We start from the raw sequence: 17,980 nt of genomic DNA on the forward strand, positions 1-17,980 counted from the left end.
CTTGGGCAAATGACGGAACCTCTCTGGTTCTCAGCTTCCTGACCTGCAAAATGAGGCCGTTGGATTCGATGACCTTTCTCATCAGTATTCTGACCACTTACATTGGCTGTTCCTCAACCACGACACTCCATCTCTCTTCTTCATATCTTTGGCTTCCATGCCATCCCCAAGAGGAAGTATGCTCTCCCTCCTTATCTCCATTTCTCAGAATCCCTAGTTCCCTTTAAAACTACTCAACTGTTCTCTCTCTTCTTCTCCTCTAAGGTTATCTTCCTGTATGTGGTTTCCCCCATTAGAATGGAAGCTCCCTGAGGGCTGGAGATGTCAGCAATTTTTCTTTGTACCTCCAGTGATTAGCATAATGCATAGGAAGCCTTTAATAAAAGCTTATTGATTGATTGCTCCTATGATAGCATCCCCAGAGCCTTTAACAGTACTGAGCATTTAATAAATGTCTTTTGATTGAATGAAACATGTGCTATTATTATCCAACTTGATGAATAAGGAAATTGAGACTCAAGAGATTAAATGACCTGTCCAGGGTCACACAGTAAGTGTCAGAATGAGGATTCAACAATGTCTTCCTGGCTTCCTCCCAAAGTCCAGCCTGCTAGCCCTTGGGCCAGGGGTCCTCAAACTTTCTAACTAGGGGGCCAGTTCACTGTCCCTCAGACTGTTGGAGGGCCGGACTATAGTGAAAACAAAAACTTTGTTTTGTGGGCCTTTAAATAAAGAAACTTCATAGCCCTGGGGGAGGGGTATAAATGTCCTCAGCTGCCATATCTGGCCCAGGGGCTGTAATTTGAGGACCCCTGCCTAGGCCATGTCGATTGATTGGTAATAGCAACCCCTTGGCAAGCAAATTCTGACAGATTTCTTTTTTAAAACCACCTTTTATTAATACCTTTTGATTTTACATTGCCTCCATTTCTCAATATCTTTCTTTCCATGTCCCCTCCAAAAGAGATAATCCTTATTTTAAAAAAAAAGGTTTGGTAAAAATAAACAACCTAGAAATCAAGTCCAACAGCCCCCCAGTTCCAGAACCACCTTTTGAATCTCTTGACTCTTTGACCTTTGCCACCCTAATCTTCATCCCAAGATCATTTCTCCATCTGCCCTCCTCTCCATTTATCTCAAGGACTAGATGCTGCTGAAGGAAATTCCAGGCTAGGGTTTGGGCAGATTTTTGCCTTTGATTCCCTCAGATCAGTTGCAGGACAATCAGTTCTTTTTTTCAGCCCTTACTTAATCTCTCACAGCTTTCAGGGTACTTCCTCTAAATCTCTTCTCTCTTCAACCCAACAACTCTCAATAGACACCATCTTCTGTCCTGCAGAGATGACTGAAGCCACCATCTGTCATGAGGTCTTTTTGTCCCCTCTTCCATATGTTTAACCTTTCTTTGCCTTCATTGATCTCATCCGTATTCTACTCTTTCCATTCTCTCTCAAAATTGATCTTTGGATACCTCCACCTCTTTGTCTGATGAATATTCATTTTTTTGAAAGTTTTATTGATGCTTTGGGATTTTCATCAATTATTCCCCAATGCACTTTATCCCCCCTCCAGAAAGCTCTTTCATAACTGATAACATAAAGCAAGCTCACACTCTTTCTTATCATCACCCACTTTGACCTCTCTGAAACGCATCTGATCATTCTTTCATGCTCCTACCTACTGTTTTTCCTCACGCCGATCTCTCTCGGTTTTCCTTACATATCTGACTGCTCTTTCTAAGGCAACTTTGCAGGATCATCATCCTTGCTCATTTATGATCATCCACATGAACTTTAACTCAGGTTTTCTTAGGTTATTGTACTAAACACGACATCTATTGTATAGATTTATCACAGGAAGTCATTTGGAGATTATTTCCTCCAATTCCACTCCTACCCCACCCACTCTATGAGATGAGCAAACCCAACAATAAAGGATATGTGACTTGTCTGAAGTAACAGCAAGGAAATCAAGTTTTAACTGGTACCGTGATGACTGTTTCTGTCCATGGAGTCGTAGCTATATATAATTTTTACATTCTTTCTAGAAGGGAGCCAGTATTGGTCCTTAGATAGTGGCCGAACAATACTGGGATGTTCCTTTTGAAGAGATACATGCTTTCAAAGAGCTTTGGCCACAAATAAAGGAAGAAGGCTTAGAAACTGGCCACACAGACTGAAGGGGGAGATAGGACATGCGCGAAGAAATGAATTACAAGCATTTATAAAGTGTTTATTAAATGTTGGTGCAGTGCTAAGTATTAAAAATGCAAAAGAAGCTTACTAAGGAGCCACAACACCCATAGGGGAATGGTGGCCAGGATAAGGCGTTTTGGTCTGGGAAGCCACAGGGGAGTTGAGTAATACATAACGCTATGGTTCTCCAACTTTTGTTCTCGATATCTTTATACTATTAAAAATTATTGAGGATGGTCCAAAGAGCTTTTGTTTATATTATGCTCATTTATATTTAGCATGAAATAAAAACTAACTTTGAATTTGTAGACCTTCTTAAAGGGTCTCAGAGATCCCCAGGATTCTTTAGTTCACATTTTGAGAACCACTTGATCCTGTCCTGAATGATCAGGAAATGAAGTAAAATAAAGGCATTAGCCTTCAGCTGCCTTCATGTCTCCTGTTTTGGCAGAGAGATGGTGACTACAAATACAGAATAATGCAGGCATTTTCAGACTTGGCTTGCATTTTTTACATAAAGGGGAGAAGAATAGGAAAGTGAAATTGAGATTAAAAGAGAAAAAAGATTATCAATAAAAAACTTTTTTTTTTTTTAAAGGAAAGAACTGGGTCAGTCTTCAGTAGATTCTTCATAAATGTCATTGTCTGACTTCCAGTCAGAGCCAGCCACCAGCAGAATAGTAATGTCCTAAAATGTCATCCACTGGGCGGGACTGGTTCTTCACTCAGCCTCCCATGCCCCAGCTACTTCCTCCAGTTGATGGTAAAGCCCTTTCCACCAACTAGCCTCCCGCCCCCCCCCACCTCCTCAGATTTCTAGAATGGATTGAATGCTGGAGGATTTGGCCTAGACAAGGCTCAGGGGGGCAGCAGACTCTAGAAGGGTCTTTTCTCTGTACCTCCAGGAAGAACTGGTGACCAGTGGTATCCCAGAGGCCCCGTGTGAGGGGCAGAAACTAGAGGGAAGGGCCTGACACAGAAGGCCTAGGATTTTGCTCTTAGTTCCTAGTAGCTGTCCAACTGGTCTGCGCGTCTACACTTGGCTCTGTGGTTGCTTTTGCAAAGCTCCTGTAAAGGAAATAGATTTTCCAGACGAGAAAACGCTGGCTCCAAGAAATTTAGAGAGTCCCAGGGTCACATTCTCAGGAAACCTCGTTCAGCAATGGCCCCATGTCTTAGATAGCCCAAATTCTCTTTACACTGTGGGAACCATAGAAAGGGGATACAGGTGGGAAAAGCCTTGCTTTGAGGTTACCAAACTCGGGTTCAAATCCAGGCTTCCCTTCTGTGAACCTCAGTTTCTTGATGTGTAAAAGGAGAGCTGGACTACAGTCTTTAAGGAACCTATAACGACCGCCCCCCATAAAGCACTGGGCCCCCTGGAGACTGTTTCTGCTAAGAAAGGGGTCCCAATGCCTGTCTTTCCCACCCCCACCCCCACCAGGGCTGGCAGATGGTGATGCAAACAGAGAGTGGAGGTGGAAGCCTTTAAAGGCTTCCTAGAAGCAGGTTCTTGTGCCCCTTACCACCTGCGTCTGGAACATTGTGTATCTGCGTGTCCCAGGCGGAAGGATGCTGGATGGGACTCCGGGAGGGAGGGGGCGGCGGGCCGAGGACGCCAGAGGCCCAGCCCCACGTGCACACCTGCGTGTCTTGCATGGAAAGCAGTTCCGGTGACGGTGGCAGCTACTTTGGCTAGGTGGAGAGCTTGGGCCGGGGGAGGGGCGGCCGGAGGGGGGGCAGACGAGGGAAGGGTGGAAGCCACCCCGAGTGACGCGCGCTCCTCGCCGCTCCCCGCCCCCGCCCCCACCCCGGCTCAATGAAACGGTGGCTCTGCGCGGGTCCTGGTGCGGCCATTGAGAGGAACCCTCCCGGAACGGAGGGACGAGGGAGGATGGCCGTAGCTCAGCGCCGCTGAGGGCGGGGAGGGCTGAGAGCCCCCCTAGCTCCTTGCCCCCACGTGGCCCCGGGGAGGAGAGACGAGGGAGCACTCCGTCTGGGAGACAGGAGACGGAAGAAGAGGAGCAGCGGGCAGCCTGGCGCTTACCCCGCCCCGTGCCCCACTTCGCCCTAGCCAGGCCCCCTAGCTCTGGATCTCCGCAGGCTCCGCACCGGGGTAATTCTGCCAGGCGGGGAGGGCGCTGGGGGCTTCAGGGTCCGAGCTGCGGTCGCCGAGGCTGCCCCGCGACCACCACCATCCCCGCCCCCTTCGCCCCCTGCCGCGGCGCTTGCACGCGCGCTAAGCCATCCGGGACTCCGGCCTTTCTCTTTCGTGCCAACTCGACCCCGGTCTTCGGACCTGTGGGTGGTGCTCCCCTCGCCCCCCCCCCCCCGCCCCGCCACCTCCTCACATCCCCTCCTCCCCCTCCCCCCAGCCGTGCCCGCCGCCGGCCTTCGCATCCTGCCCCGCCCCGCCGAGCTCTGCCGCAGTCCGGCCTCTCATTGTCATTCCGCTGGCGCGCGCGCCGCCCCCTCCGCCTCCGCCTCCCGGGCTCCGCCGCGCCGTGCCCCCCAGCTGCCCGCCCGCCCGCTTGCCCAGGCGCTCGCAGCTCCTCAGTCGCTTCAGACAGCCCGGCGGCCGGGGCAGATCGAGGGCTGCGAGGGGAGGGCCGGGGCAGGCCCGGATGCTGCATGACTTCATCTTTCTGCCGGCTTTCCTTATGATGTAGGGCTCCCCCGGCCTCGGGCTGTCTCCGGACTGGGAGAAGGAGGAGGAGGAGGAGGAGGAGGAGGAGGAGGAGGACTGGCGAGCAGGCGCGGCTCCCAGCTAGCCCGCCGGCCGCCCCCCGGCTCCGCTCGCGTCGCGCACACACACACAGACACACAAGCGCGCGCGCACACACGCGCACATACATACGCACACACACGTAGATACACACACAGAGACACACACACGCAACCCAGCCCACAGTGGTCTTCGCTCGGTCCTCCTGACGGCAGCCTGCACCATGTCGGAAATCCTCCCCTACAGCGAGGACAAGATGGGCCGCTTCGGCGCCGACCCGGAGGGTTCGGATCTCTCCTTCAGCTGCCGCCTCCAGGACACCAACTCCTTCTTTGCGGGCAACCAGGCCAAACGGCCCCCTAAGCTGGGCCAGATCGGCCGGGCCAAGAGAGGTAGGGAGGCCTGGGACCCACCCGCCTGACCCAGAAACCACCTCCAGCGACGCTCCCCCATTCCCCCCCCCCCCCCAATCAGGCGGCTTCCTAACCTGGCCAACCCGACTCCATCCCGAAGGCGAGGCGGCTTCTGCCGCAGCCCCAGGCCCTTGCAGGGATCGGATCCTGGATCTGGGCTAGGGAAGCGGGCGCGCGAAGGGGTCCCCTCCCCTCTCCGGCTCTGGGCCCTTCCACCATCTCCCCGCTGGCCCCATTCCCTTCCCATGCTCCGAGCCTCCCGGAGCCCGCCTTTCCTAGCTAGGAAGCGGGAGCGCTGGGAGGGACATTGAGCGGACCCAGGAGGTCGGAAGGCGAGTTGGGATGTTGAAAGCTGGCTGGGGGCTGGGGGGGAGGGGGAGAGCAGGGTCGCTTGAGTTCAGGTCCGAAGGGGGAGCGCAGCCCGGGAGACCGGGGCCCCCGAGTCTGCGGCTGGGGGGGGGCGGGATGCAGAAGGGGCTGACGGCCTTGCGGCCCGGGGCAGCTGAAGCGAGCGCTAGGGCTGCAGAGCGAGAGGGAGGGAGGGAGGGAGAGGAGGAGGGACGGCTCCGAGCCGCAGGGCCCGCGCGGGACTGAGGCGCTGTTTGTTCCGCAGTGGTGATCGAGGATGACCGGATAGATGACGTGCTGAAGGGAATGGGGGAGAAGCCGCCGTCGGGAGTGTAGACGCGCCGGCTTGGTCCGCGGGCTCCCGTTCCCGCCTCGGAGCGGCCCGGAGCGCAGGACGGCGATGAAGCTGCCGGCGCCCCCGGCCCGGGCTCCCGGGCCGGCCTCAGTCCCAGCGGGCCGGGGCCTCGGGACCCAGCGGCTCCGCCCGGGCCGCCGCCGCTGCTCGCTGCTCCGGAGCTGTCCGCTTCAGCACCAAGGCGGCGGCGCGGCCCGGTCGGGAGCCCCGTAGCGCCGGCCCCGGCCCGCCCCGCTCATGCACTTTAGGACTCGGGCCGTGGCCCCACCCCGCCCACGGACACGGACACGAAACGCGTGGCGCCGGTGCCACGGACATGTCATTGTCGCTGCTCATCCCCCGCGCCCTGTCCCGCACGGCCCCTCCCCTCCAGCCGGTTTGCAGGCTAGGCAGCGAGCTGGACGCGGGTCCCTCCGGGCCGCCCTCCCCAGGGACGTTTGGCTGCATCTTGCATGCATGAGCTTCCCCTCCGGAGCCCAGCCGGGGGGTCATCATCCCCTGCCCGACCTGCCTCCCCCCTCCCCCCCCCCCCCTGCGTCTGGCGGGTCCCCATCGCAGCCTCTTTCTAAGGTGTCTGCCTTAGCACATTTGTATTTTTATATCCGACTCTTTGTTTACTGGATCTCCTCCCAGAGCCCCCGGTCTGGGCCCCGGATAGTCCGCGCCTGGCGGATGGTCCGAGCCTTTAGGCCATGACCTCGGAGCCCTTCCCTTCCCTCATCCCCACAGGGCCAGTCTGTCCAGATCCTCTAGATGAGTTCTGGAGCCCCGCCCCCCTCTCGGGGCAGCCTCGGGAGGGCCTCGTCGTTTCCCACCTTGGACCCCCTCCCTCCCATCCCGGGGGGATGCACTGCCTCTGGGATGATGCCAAAGGGGCCCCGGGGTCACCACTGTAAATGTCCCCTCCCCCACTTCACTGTACCAGGAGTTCGTGAATAAACACAGACCTGTGCAAAGCCTGGCTGCTGCCTCTGATCGGCTTCAGGCTGGCTCCGGCCCCCCTAGGTTAGGCCCGGGGCCTCCCGGAGCTCAGACAGGGCAAAGGCTGGGGGATGGTCGGGCCCAGGGGGACGGCTGGCCACGGCCCGTTCTCGGCCCGGGTCTGAGTCATAGTGAGTCAGAGTGGCTGCAGCCCTGGTTTGGTTCTGTGGGCTGGGGGACGGGGCCCCACCAACCCCTAGGAACGGACATCCACGGGGCTTTCTTAAGAAGCCTCCTGAGGGATTTCCAAACGTGATCGTCATTTGAACCACAACAACCCTGCAGTGGGGACTACTGTATTCCCAGCCCCATTTTACAGATGAACATACTGAGGACTGACAGGAGGTTCTTGGGCCTGACCCCAAGTCTCCTGAACTCTGTTTCCTAAGTTAGGTCCAAGGGGCAGAGTTTAACCAAGTTGTGACCCAGGCTGCCATCCCCAGGGCCCTCCCTCTGTTGGGGACGCCCAAGTCTCGCTGAGGGATGCTGAGAGGATGCCGTGCAGCGGGCGAGCCTGACAAAGCACAGAAGGAAGACCTCGATTTCTCACTGGGGCCCCTCTGGCTCTGTTAGGTGACGCTCTGGGGAACAGACCCCCAGCTCGGGGTCAGGGTTTTTAGCTTCCAAGGCAGCCGTGGGGGCAGAGGCGGTTCAGCCGGGAGGAGCCCTCGGCCTCCTTGGACCAGAACCATCCCTTAGAACTCTATGGCGTTGAGGAAGTCTTCCTTGTCAGAGTCTTGAAGGGAGCAAGGCGAAGGCAGGGGGCTGGGGGGGGCCCGCAGCCGGGCCCCCAAAGCTTGCTGGGCTGGACTCAGCTCGCCCCCCTTGTGCATGAGGTAGAAATGGAAGTGGAAGCCGCTGCCGTAGGACGCGTGCCAGAGAGACCAACCGTAGCTGGGCTGGGCGTAGTGCCGGACCCGGAAGTGGGGGGCCGCGGCCGTCAGGGAGATGAACCGGCCCTCAGGGGTCAGCACTCGGCTCACCTAAAAAGGGTGGCGGGGTGAGCAGGCAGCGGGGGTCCCACCCCTCCCCTACTTCCTTCCACTGACCCACAGGGACCACCCTCTTCCCCTAGCCTCTCACCAAAGAGTTTCTTCAGGGGCAGGGAAGCTGGGTGGGAGGCTGGACTTCCGAAGGCGAGTGGGGATAATGGGCCAACTCCCAAGTTAGCCACTCACTCGAGCCAAGTTATCCTGCCTGTCAGGCAGGGGGCTTTGGTCTGGACTACACTGAGATCCCGTGGGCCCCCTTTCCACAGAACCAGCCTGGCCCTGGGATGCTGAGGGACCTCCAAGGTCATCACATCCTACTTCCCCATTTTACAGATGAGGGCCCTGAGGCCCAAAGAGCCTAAGGTCTCCTGTTCAACAGGAGGATGAAATAGGAATGCAGACCCTGGCTCCTCAACCGTGCTCCTTCCCCCCCCTTCCCCCATTCTCTGGCACATTTGTCTCTCCCTTCCCTGTCAGAGAGGCCCTCGCTACCTCTACCCAGTCTCACCTCACTGAGGACTTGGTCCACAGTCTGAATGCCCTCCGGGGACACGGTCCAGGGGTCTCGCTCCCCAGCCAGCAGAGCATCCAGGGTGCCCTTCTCCAGCACCACGTCAAAGGTGCCAGGGGGGGAACGGAGAGCTCGGGCGTCCATCGTTTCCCAGCGCAACGCAGGCACGTGGGCGTAGCGCTCCCTCATAGCAGCCACCACCACGGGAGAGTAATCCACACTGAGCACGTTGGGGAAGCCCCCACAGAAGAGCTCGTAGCTCAGGGCACTGTTCCCACAGCCTGGGGGGACAAAAGAGGGGAGCCTCGGACCCGGTTCCTCTGGCCCCCTCCAGCTCCCGGCCCTTGAGAGGTGGCGATGGAGCCCCACAGGCAGCTTTTTGGCTTGCTCCCTCCCCCCAGCTCTGGCTCTTAGGGATAGGTTTCCTTTCATCAGCATTAGCCTCGGTAACAGGATCAAGGGATCAGTTCTGGGTATCTCCCTAATGCTCCAGAGGCCACCCTGGCCAGCAGTGACGGACGGCTGCGGGGACTCTGCAAGAAACAGGGGCCGGGGTCCAAGGACCCCTCAGCCTTCCTGGAGAGATCTAAGGGTGCACGATGGCCCTCTTGTCTTCTAGCACTGGGGGGGGGGAGGGAGGGCCGAACCCCAGTGCAAGACCTCCAACCCTCACCTGCCCCTCCGGTGTCCGGGCCAAACCCCAGCCCAATCGCCATGGGCCAGAAAGCTCCCTCAGCCAGCCTGTGCCCCAGCTTGCCAGAGGGTCCATCCAAGTTTATGGAAAGCATTGAGCCAGGGGTACAGTGACACAGTTCTTGCCCTCAAGAAGCTTACAATCTACCAAAAAGCCTGTCATATACAAAGCTAAATAAATACAAGACGATTTGGGGAGAGAGTAGTGAGAAATGGGGGAGGAAAGGGAGAGATGTCACCCTCTCACATGGAATTTTGAGCTGGAAGATATCCCAGAAGCCTCTACTCCCTTCCCCCGTAAATAAAACAAAAAAAGCCACCTAGGATTTCCATGTCTGCAACATGCTTAGCCTCCTGGGGCAGCCTCTGCCTCTCTAAAACATTCTGATGCTCAGGTGAAAAATGCAGGAACACAGGGACGGTGGTAGAAAGTTGGGGAGGGGGACACTTAACACCAAGGGTCACAAAGACCCAAGTTCAAATTCAGCCACTTCCTGGCTGGGTGACCTTTTGGTGCCTCAGGTTCCTCATCTGTGGAATGGGTGCATATCAGCACCTATCTATCAAGGTCGTTGTGGAGATGAAATGACCTAGGTGCGTTTTGTACGGGTTAGTGTTATGCGGAGGCGCTGATGATTATGACGTTGGCCCAGTGAGGAAGGAAGGGGACCATGATGTTCGAGGACACCAGAACCTGCTTGGACAGAAGGAAATCAAGAAATTGGGCAAGAGGTAGATAGTCCCAGGGCCAGGAGCTTCTCCAGGTTCCAGCGGACGTGCTCTCTCTCTCTAACAAGAGCAGGAAGGCCGCTAAATTCTTGTTTGAGGTAATAATAACCATGTGTTTCAAAAGGTGAAAGCAATGATGAGAGGCTGGCTACTCTGGACCCGCTTCCGCCCAACAAGGGGAGCTACCGAGGCCGGGAGAGAGAAGGGAAAGCTGACTGAGCCAGCTGGACGCGTGCCAGCAGCCTGGGAGCAAGAGGTTCTGGAACTTGGAAGGCCCAGGAAGAGCTAAAAGCTACGGTTCTGCAGGGGACACTGGCCCAGGAGGGAGGTAAGTGATTGAAACCCCGACAGAAATCATTCTGATGGGGAGAAAGGAAGCCGTCTGAATGGCCCCTGGAGCTACTCGGCAAATTCATGGGCAGATTTTACAGGAACCCACAGACCCACAGTAGACTAGAAAGTCAGGGCTGGCAGCAGAGGAAGTCACGGGTTCAGTCCTCTCAGAAGCGCTTCTTCTAGAAGGAGCCGAGCCTGGCGGTAATAACAAATTATTATTGATAAAGCAAAGTCAGAGGCAAGAGGAAGACCAACGAAGAGACAAATCCTCCAAATAAAGGGAGATGAGCTGATGATAAAAGATGAGCACATGGAGGCACAACAACTGCCCCCACTCTCATTTTCTGTCTGATCTCTCTGCCAAGGATAAAGAACTTCTGATTAAACTGAAGGAAAATATAGTCAATAAATGACCTTAGAGTCCAGAGGAACTCAGTCTCCCTCCCATCTCTGCCGTACTAATCATACCTGACATGGACGAGGACTTTTAGGAAGACTTTATCTAAGGTAACTTGCTTGATCCTCATAACCACCTCATGAAGTAGCTGCTGTAATTATCCCACTTTTTATGAATGAAGAGACCAAAGCACAGAGGTTAAATGACTTGTCCAGAGTCACACAGCTAGTGAGCATCTGGATTCATTTTCAGGTCTTTCTAACTCCAAGCCCAGGAACTTCACAGACCTGGTTGCCTCATCCCGCTGGACAGATCGCTTAAGGGTTTTCTGTTCAGGCTGGGGAGGGACACCGATTGTCCCTGGTAGACCGAATCTCTTTACCTGTTACAAGAAACTGAAAGTTCCAACAAAAAAAGTGGCTAAGAAAGAATGGAAACCTAAAATGTATGAGGTGAGGAAGCACAGTAAGTGCCAATAAGCAGCTAGGCCCAGACACAAGAGGACTTAATGACCCGACAAATGTGGGCCAAGCCACAGGTCCTTGAAATGTCCCGGGACAGAGCCCACTGCCCCGGAGAAGAGCAAAAAGGTCCCACTTTTCAAAGGCCCAGGAGTCTGTGCGAGAAGGATCCAGGGATGTTATGAAAGGTCCAGGCTAGACTAGCCCCACTTCCCTCCCTCCCTCCTTCCCTTCCTTTCTCAGTGCTGTTACTAACATGGCTTAGACTAACTGTTGACAACAGAGAGGCAAAGGACCATAAATTCAGAACTGGAAGAACCTGGGAGGCCGTGAGCCCGACCCCCAGAACCGAACCCCAGCTAAGGGGCTGCAAAGGATCTAACCAGCAGCGGCGGGTTCTGAAGTCACTTCCAAGATATCCACGCTGCCTCTCCTTACATAAGAGCCCAGGTCAACTCATTACTATTCCTATTTTATTGCCATTCAGTCACGTCCAGCGCTTCATCTCCTCATTCAAAGATACTCCAGTGGTTACATTTCCTTCTCCAGCTCATTTGACGGGCGAGGAAACAGGCAAACTTGCCCAGGGTCACATGTTAGTAAGTATCTGAGGCCAGGTCCAAATTTAGGAAGGATTTTCCTGGCTCCAGGCCCGGCCCTCTAGCTCCTGCCCCACTTCATAGCTGAGGAAACTGAGGCTCCGTGAGGTTGTGTCCAGAACCACTGAGCTAGCCAGGACCGGAGGTAAGATTCACCCCCAGTGCAGGATAGCGGATTTCCCTGCTCTGAGACTAGCATTCACTACATCAAACTTCCTCCATAGGTAAAACAGGCGGTCTCAGGAGGTAGTGATTTCCCGGTCCCTGGGGGCATTCAAGCCAAAGTTGAGTGACCTTTTTTCGAGAATCTTGGTGGGGAGAGCTCTGCAAATACAGCTTGGACCAGATGACCTCCGACTTCCCTTTCAAGCCTGGGATTGGGCGCCTGCAAGCTCTCTCCGGATTAAACATCGCCCCTGACCTAGATTCTGGCCCCCAGCCCGTGGGGCCTTCTCTTCATGTTCTCGCCGGTCCCGTCCTTCCTGAGCCTGGCGGCCCAGAACTGAAGGCATCAAGCTCTCCCACCGGTGCCCGGCTCCCGTTCCCTCACAGAAGCTGCCTGGGTGGGGATGGCCTCCCTACTAGGCCCAGGGTCCCATGGGTGTCTGCCCATGGGCTCCTGACCTGAGGGGGTTTCCAGATTTTATTTCACTGCCAGTACCTGGGGAGGTTTAACCCTTAGCCCCCCTCCCAACCCCCAACAAGATCACATGGCTCCCTCCCCTCCCCCACCACCTTGATTTCACTTCTCCCCCTCCCTGCCGTCCTCTGGCTCCCGGGCCACTCCTTAGTCCTGGTGGCTTCCCTGACCTCCTCAGTCCCCCCTCCCCTAGTCCCCCTCAGCCTCCTCCTGTCCCCTCCTTCTTGCCCCCCCCCCCCAGTCCCCTTCTGGGTGGCTGTTCCCGCGTTTTCCGGCTCTTCCCGACCCCACTGGTTCCCCTGACTGAGACACGGAGCGTTTGGCCGTTTCCTGCTCCAGCCCCGTTTGCGGTAACTGAGGCAGCCCCGCCCGGAGCCCCGTTGGGGCGCAGGAAAACCAGGGTCCGGCTGGGGGCCGGCATCTGCCCCCTGACCCCTCGCCGACCCCTCAATCCCCAGTCCCTTTGAATCCTTCAGTTTCCTCAGCCCGCTCTTAATTAGTCCCCTTCTTATCCCCCAAACTCTTCAACTGTAGCCAGCTCCCATCCTTAGCTTCCCCTTAGCCCCAAGTATCACCCGAGACTTAACTTGGCCCGCCCCACAGGATCCACTTGTCACTCTAATTTCCCTTGGCCCCGCCCCCAACTCCATCCGGCCCCGCCCCTTCCCGAGCCGTTATCCCACTGACCCCGCCCCCTACTCTACATAACCACCGCCCATTCTCCCTGCCGGGAAGCCGCCCGGAGGCATACCCAGCACTAGGATCCGGTCCTCCGGGTGCAGCTCGGGCTCCAAGAGGTCCCGGAAGGCCTCGTAGCTGCCGAACCACTCGTAGGGGGCGGCGTCTAGTGCGTGCCGGTAGCGCTCGTCCCAGTACCGGGCCTCCCGGTACTCCGAGTTCTTCCTGGGGAGCGGCGGTGAAGAAGCCATGCTACGATGGGGGTGCGGCCAGAGTGCCTGGAGTGGGCAGCACCCAATTGGAGAGGAGAGAAGGCGGGGCCTAGACAGAGCCGCAACCAATTGGCGTCAGAGACTGAGTTCCCGAGGCGGGTGTTCTCCGATTGGGGCGGAGCCTAAACCGAAGGATGCCTATTGGGGCTCGGAGCCTAGAGTCACCGCCTCCCGCTTCCGCCTGCCCCGAAGCTTATTCATCAGAAACACGTGGAACTTCCGTGCTGGAAAAGGTGCTACGAGCACAACCTACCGGCTTGGAAACGAGTTTCCCTCGTCCCCTGCTACCGCCTCCAACCCAGCACCGCCTTTCCCCGGAAAGTGACACGTCCTTAAAAGAGGGAAATGCAGGGGCTGTCGTTAGAGCCGCACTGCGGTCTCCAGAGTCCGTCAACTGGCGCCGATTTAGACTTTAGGTTTAGAGCAAACGCAGCCCCGACCCTCCAGAAATTCACTTTCTACTGGAAGGAACAATATGCAAATTATGTGTAAAAGAGATCCGGCACCGCCTCTGCTACTGACTAGGGGAAGACTTTCTGCGCCTCGGTTCCGATGTGTAAATGGCCTGTCATTCATTCAGCAAGGCATCCGTTAAGCACGTTGGCGTGGCGCTTAATACGCGTTCTCTCGGCGTACTTATCTACCTATCGATCTATCATTCTCTACCTATCTAGTCTATTTATGGTCTGTCTACCCGCCTACTTTCCTACGTACTCACCCACCCCTGTCGCGCCAACCCCTTCCCAATCCCGGGGATACACAATAGCAGCAGCACCTCCCGGGCCTTCGGAGCCTGGCAAGCCGAAGATACCGAGTCTGGAACCCCCAGCCATGGAAACCTCAGCTCTCGAGGAGTTTGCTTTCTCCGAAGAGAAACGCCACGCGGCCGGGGGCCCCGAGGAGACCTTCGCCCAGCGGGGACCGGTCAGGACGGACGCGCTAGCTAGCTACTTCATAGAGGGGACTCTGCAGGTCGCTTTTGTGCAAGGACCGGTTTTCTTTTTTAAATAAATGGGCACCGCAGGCTCCAAGGTCACACAGCCTGCCCAGGCGGGCAGAGCCCGACCTTGAATCCCGATCTCCCCCCGCTCCCCCGGGCGAGCAGCTGCAGCTCGGGGGACCCGCCTCCCAGCAGCCGGGCTAAGGCTCGGGGGGCGGGGCTAGGTCCCTGGCGGCGCAGGCGCAGGCGCCGGCTCAAGGGGCGCTGGAACCTGGAAGCGACGGGCTCTGGTTTCCGGCAGCAAGGGAGGACTCGTTGAGGCGGCGCGCCGGGAAGATGGCGGCGGGGCTGCGGAAGCGGGGCCCGGCCGGGGCCGGCGCGCGCTGGGGGCTGGGCCTGGGGCCGGCGCCGCTGAAGCGAGCGTGGCAGGAGCGGTGGCTGCTGCTGCTGGAGCCGCGCTACACGCCGCTCGTGGCCGCCTGCCTCTGCCTGGCGGAGGTGGGCATCAACCACTGGGTCATACGCAGGGTGGCCTGTGAGTGTCGGGCGGGGCGGGGAGGGCCTGGGCGCGCGGGCCGCAGCCTCGCACTGGGGAGGGCGGGGGCGGGGGCGGGGCCCTGGCGAGGTCTGGGTGCAAGTTCTGACTGTCCGGGCCGTCCTACACAAGCCTCTGAAGTCCCCCGAATCTCAGATTCCCCATCAGCAAAACGGGGCCACAAATGCCCTCCCGACCCCCATGCGGGGACGTTTCTCGGCCCTAAAAGGCTGGAGAAGTGAGTCTTCTTGAAGGACAAATGAGGAAACTGAGGCTGTGGAGGGTGAGCGGCTTGCCTGCGGTGGGAGGGGCCCAGCCCTCTCCCGGGTCCTTGGGAGGGAGGGCAATGGGGATGCAGCCAGGCTGAGACTGGGGCTGCCTGTGTCCGGCCGGGCTCTGGGGCCTCTCCCACGGAAAGGGCTTTCCTGGGCCCCTGGGCCCGTGGGCCCCGGTCAGAGGCCCTTGCTTGGCTCTCTCTGCAAAACGTTAGGGCGCCTGCGGGCTGGTCTGTCCCCAAATGCGGGTTCACGGACTTGCCTTTTATCCCGTTGTTAGACACAGAGATTGACTGGAAGGCCTACATGGCCGAGGTGGAGGGAGTCATCAATGGCACCTACGACTACACCCAGCTCCGAGGAGACACGGGGCCCCTCGTGTGAGTCTGGCCTGGAGTCTGGCTGGGCCCTGGGGTGGCTGACTCGGTGGGGGGCGGCTGGCTGAGCACCGGGGTGGCAGGGTGGCTGGCTGGGCAGGGGAGTCGCTGGGCCCCGGGGGGCTGGCTCAGTGGTGGGCTGGCAGGGTGGCTGGCTGAGCAGCGGGGTGGCTGGCTCAGTGGTGGGCTGGCCCGCACTCATTCCCCCTGTCCCCCAGCTACCCTGCAGGCTTTGTGTACATCTTCATGGGGCTGTACTATGCCACGAGCCGTGGAACCAACATCCGCCTGGCCCAGCACATCTTCCTGGGCCTCTACCTCGCCACCCTGCTGCTAGTGTTCCGGATCTACAGCCGGACCCGGAGGGTGAGGCCCCCTCCCCCAGTTTGGGGGGCTGCTCCTGTGCTAGGGGAGCAGCCTCGGCAGCTCCTAATGCTCAGTGGCCTGGCTTTGTGAAGCAGGAAACGGAGAAGCTACAGGCACTCATGCATACGTACACATTCGCACGTACACACTCACACGCACACCTGTCACATTCTCGCACGCACACCTGTCACACACACTTTCACTCACACCTGTCACTGGCTTCTGACTGCAGCCCTCTGGGGCTCCTCACTGAAGGGAGGGGGAGTGCAGGCCCAGAAGGGGCAGACTGCCCGGGGGTCCCACAGTTACTGCGAGGGTGGGCAGGGGTCTCTGGCTGGGGTTCCAGGTCCTGCCCTCTTCCTGTCGCCCCTCCAGGTGCCTCCTTTTGTTTTCTTCTTCATGTGCTGTGCCTCCTATCGGGTCCACTCCATCTTCGTGCTGCGCCTCTTCAACGACCCAGTGGCCATGGCGCTGCTCTTCCTCAGCATTAACCTCCTGCTGTCCCAGCGCTGGGGCTGGGCCTGTGGCTGTTTCAGGTCTAAACCTCCTGTCCTTGGCCACTCCCTGCCCGCCTTGTGGTGCCCTCCCCAGCCTCCCCCTCCTCCCTGGCAGCGCCGAGAGCGCTGGGCACCTCCTCCCCCTCCCTGCTATCTCTTCCCATCCTTCCCCAGGGGCCCGGGCTTTCCCACCGCTCTCTGAACAGAGCCTGGCATGTGTTAGTGAGAGGGTGGCGGGTCCACAGCCAGTGGCAGTTGGGAGGCTCAGGGTCCCTGAGCCTGACCGATCTCTCCTTGCACATGGGCCGCAGCCTGGCCGTGTCAGTGAAGATGAATGTGCTGCTCTTCGCCCCGGGCCTCCTCTTCCTCCTCCTCTCTCGGTTCGGCCTCCGTGGGGCCCTTCCCAAATTGGGCATCTGTGCCCTCCTGCAGGTACGCAGCCGCCCGTAGCTCCCCTGTGCGGCACTGCCCCTTCTGTCTCCCTGTTCTCAGGTCCTTTGGGCCTCTTGACCTCTTGATCTCCCCCAGACCAGGCTCTGCACAGCTTGGTCTGGAGCCTCCTTCAGAGCGTGGTGGGGAGGCAGGCCCCCTGGGGTTCCCACTTGTGCATTCCCTGTCCTCAGGTGGTGCTGGGCTTGCCCTTCCTGCTGGAGAACCCGGCTGGCTACCTGTCCCGTTCTTTTGACCTGGGCCGGCAGTTCCTCTTCCGCTGGACGGTGAACTGGAGATTCCTGCCTGAGGCGCTCTTCCTGAATCGGGCCTTCCACCTGGCGCTGTTGGCCACCCACCTGGGGCTGCTGGCGCTATTTGCCTTCCGCAGGTGGCCCAGGTACGCAGGAGGGCAGGCTGGAGCTCCCTGGGGGGCATCGTTGGGGGGCATGGGGAGCAGGGGATGGTGATGACAAGTCTGACCCCCTCCTCCCCCCCAGGTCCGGAGACAGCATCCTGTCCCTCCTGAAAGAGCCCTCAAAGAGGAAAGGCCCCACCCAGCCGCTCACTGCCAATCATATCCTTTACAGGGGGAGGCCTGGCGGGGGATGAGGGGGTTGGGGGGGGGCTCACAGCTGCTCTCTAGCGCCCTTGACCTCACACACAGATAGTGTCCGTGCTCTTTACCTCCAACTTCATCGGCATCTGCTTCAGCCGCTCCCTCCACTACCAGTTCTACGTCTGGTACTTCCACACGCTGCCCTACCTCCTGTGGGCGACACCCTGCCGCTGGCTCACACACCTGCTCAGGTAGGCAGCCGCCCAGTGGGGGAGGGCTGGCAGGGTGCCCGGTGCACCCGAGGGAGCCCAGCCCCTCCCTGGCTTCTCTGCTTCCTCAGGTTACTGGTGCTCGGCCTCATCGAGCTGTCCTGGAACACCTACCCCTCCACGTCCTGTAGCTCCATGGCCCTGCACCTCTGCCACGCTGTTATTCTGCTGCAGCTGTGGGTGGGCTCCAAGGCCCCGGCCGAGGGCTCCCAGCCCCTCCAGCCCAGCCAGAAGGACTCCTGAGCGGCTGCCACCCAAGCTTCCCTGGCCTCGGACCTGGGGGTGCTGACAGACTCTGGTCCTTGTAGAGCTACCTCCCCAATAAACCTGGCTGAGCCCAGCCCCAGTGCTGCCTTCTGCTCTGTCGGATTCGCCGGGCCCAGACCCTCCGAGGGGCCGCAGGCCAAC

General features: G+C 58.3%; 3 protein-coding genes across 6 annotated transcripts in view; 2 read left to right on the top strand and 1 right to left on the bottom strand.

Moving 5' to 3' along the window:
• The window catches only part of LOC100932890 (endothelin-converting enzyme 2), a 47,596-nt gene extending 33,542 nt beyond the window's left edge, over nucleotides 1-14,054 (bottom strand). Inside the window, exons 1-3 of one of the 3 annotated variants that reach the window (XM_023503836.2) lie at nucleotides 13,127-14,054; nucleotides 8,518-8,801; nucleotides 6,646-8,000 (exon numbers count right to left, since the gene is read on the bottom strand). In XM_023503836.2, the coding sequence (XP_023359604.1) occupies nucleotides 7,713-8,000; nucleotides 8,518-8,801; nucleotides 13,127-13,304 (750 nt within the window). In that variant the 5' untranslated portion in view covers nucleotides 13,305-14,054 and the 3' untranslated portion in view covers nucleotides 6,646-7,712. Of the gene's footprint in view, nucleotides 1-4,738; nucleotides 4,859-6,645; nucleotides 8,001-8,517; nucleotides 8,802-13,126 lie in introns of those variants that run through there. The other 2 variants (XM_031968110.1, XM_031968112.1) reach the window with 2 other exon arrangements.
• Nucleotides 5,013-6,045, top strand: CAMK2N2 (calcium/calmodulin dependent protein kinase II inhibitor 2). The gene is made up of 2 exons (XM_031968114.1): nucleotides 5,013-5,312; nucleotides 5,947-6,045. The coding sequence occupies exons 1-2, from the start codon at nucleotides 5,144-5,146 to the stop codon at nucleotides 6,015-6,017; spliced, it is 240 nt and encodes a 79-aa protein (XP_031823974.1). The 5' UTR covers nucleotides 5,013-5,143; the 3' UTR covers nucleotides 6,018-6,045.
• An 8-nt stretch (nucleotides 14,055-14,062) lies between the features above and the next one.
• ALG3 (ALG3 alpha-1,3- mannosyltransferase) lies at nucleotides 14,063-17,916 on the top strand. 2 transcript variants are annotated; one of them, XM_023503837.2, is made up of 9 exons: nucleotides 14,063-14,800; nucleotides 15,356-15,455; nucleotides 15,671-15,818; nucleotides 16,194-16,354; nucleotides 16,627-16,747; nucleotides 16,939-17,144; nucleotides 17,245-17,321; nucleotides 17,410-17,554; nucleotides 17,644-17,916. In XM_023503837.2, the coding sequence occupies exons 1-9, from the start codon at nucleotides 14,602-14,604 to the stop codon at nucleotides 17,813-17,815; spliced, it is 1,329 nt and encodes a 442-aa protein (XP_023359605.2). In that variant the 5' UTR covers nucleotides 14,063-14,601; the 3' UTR covers nucleotides 17,816-17,916. The 2 variants fall into 2 exon arrangements, with proteins under 2 accessions (XP_023359605.2, XP_031823973.1); XM_031968113.1 differs by lacking the exon at nucleotides 14,063-14,800 and adding an exon at nucleotides 14,932-15,083 and having other exon boundaries at nucleotides 17,644-17,914.
• Nucleotides 17,917-17,980: the final 64 nt, after the last annotated feature.

This window comes from Sarcophilus harrisii, chromosome 4 (genome assembly GCF_902635505.1).
Source record: "Sarcophilus harrisii chromosome 4, mSarHar1.11, whole genome shotgun sequence".
Classification (NCBI taxonomy): Eukaryota; Metazoa; Chordata; class Mammalia; order Dasyuromorphia; family Dasyuridae; genus Sarcophilus; species Sarcophilus harrisii.

What these genes read in the sequence shown, in the direction of transcription:
- CAMK2N2 (XM_031968114.1), top strand. Translation starts at nt 5,144, where the DNA reads ATGTCGGAAATCCTCCCCTACAGCGAGGACAAGATGGGCCGCTTCGGC. An exon ending in GATCGGCCGGGCCAAGAGAG is followed by an intron (nt 5,313 to 5,946) that starts GTAGGGAGGCCT and finishes TTTGTTCCGCAG; the next exon opens with TGGTGATCGAGGATGACCGG.
- ALG3 (XM_023503837.2), top strand. Translation starts at nt 14,602, where the DNA reads ATGGCGGCGGGGCTGCGGAAGCGGGGCCCGGCCGGGGCCGGCGCGCGC. An exon ending in GCATCTGTGCCCTCCTGCAG is followed by an intron (nt 16,748 to 16,938) that starts GTACGCAGCCGC and finishes CCCTGTCCTCAG; the next exon opens with GTGGTGCTGGGCTTGCCCTT. An exon ending in GCCTTCCGCAGGTGGCCCAG is followed by an intron (nt 17,145 to 17,244) that starts GTACGCAGGAGG and finishes CCTCCCCCCCAG; the next exon opens with GTCCGGAGACAGCATCCTGT.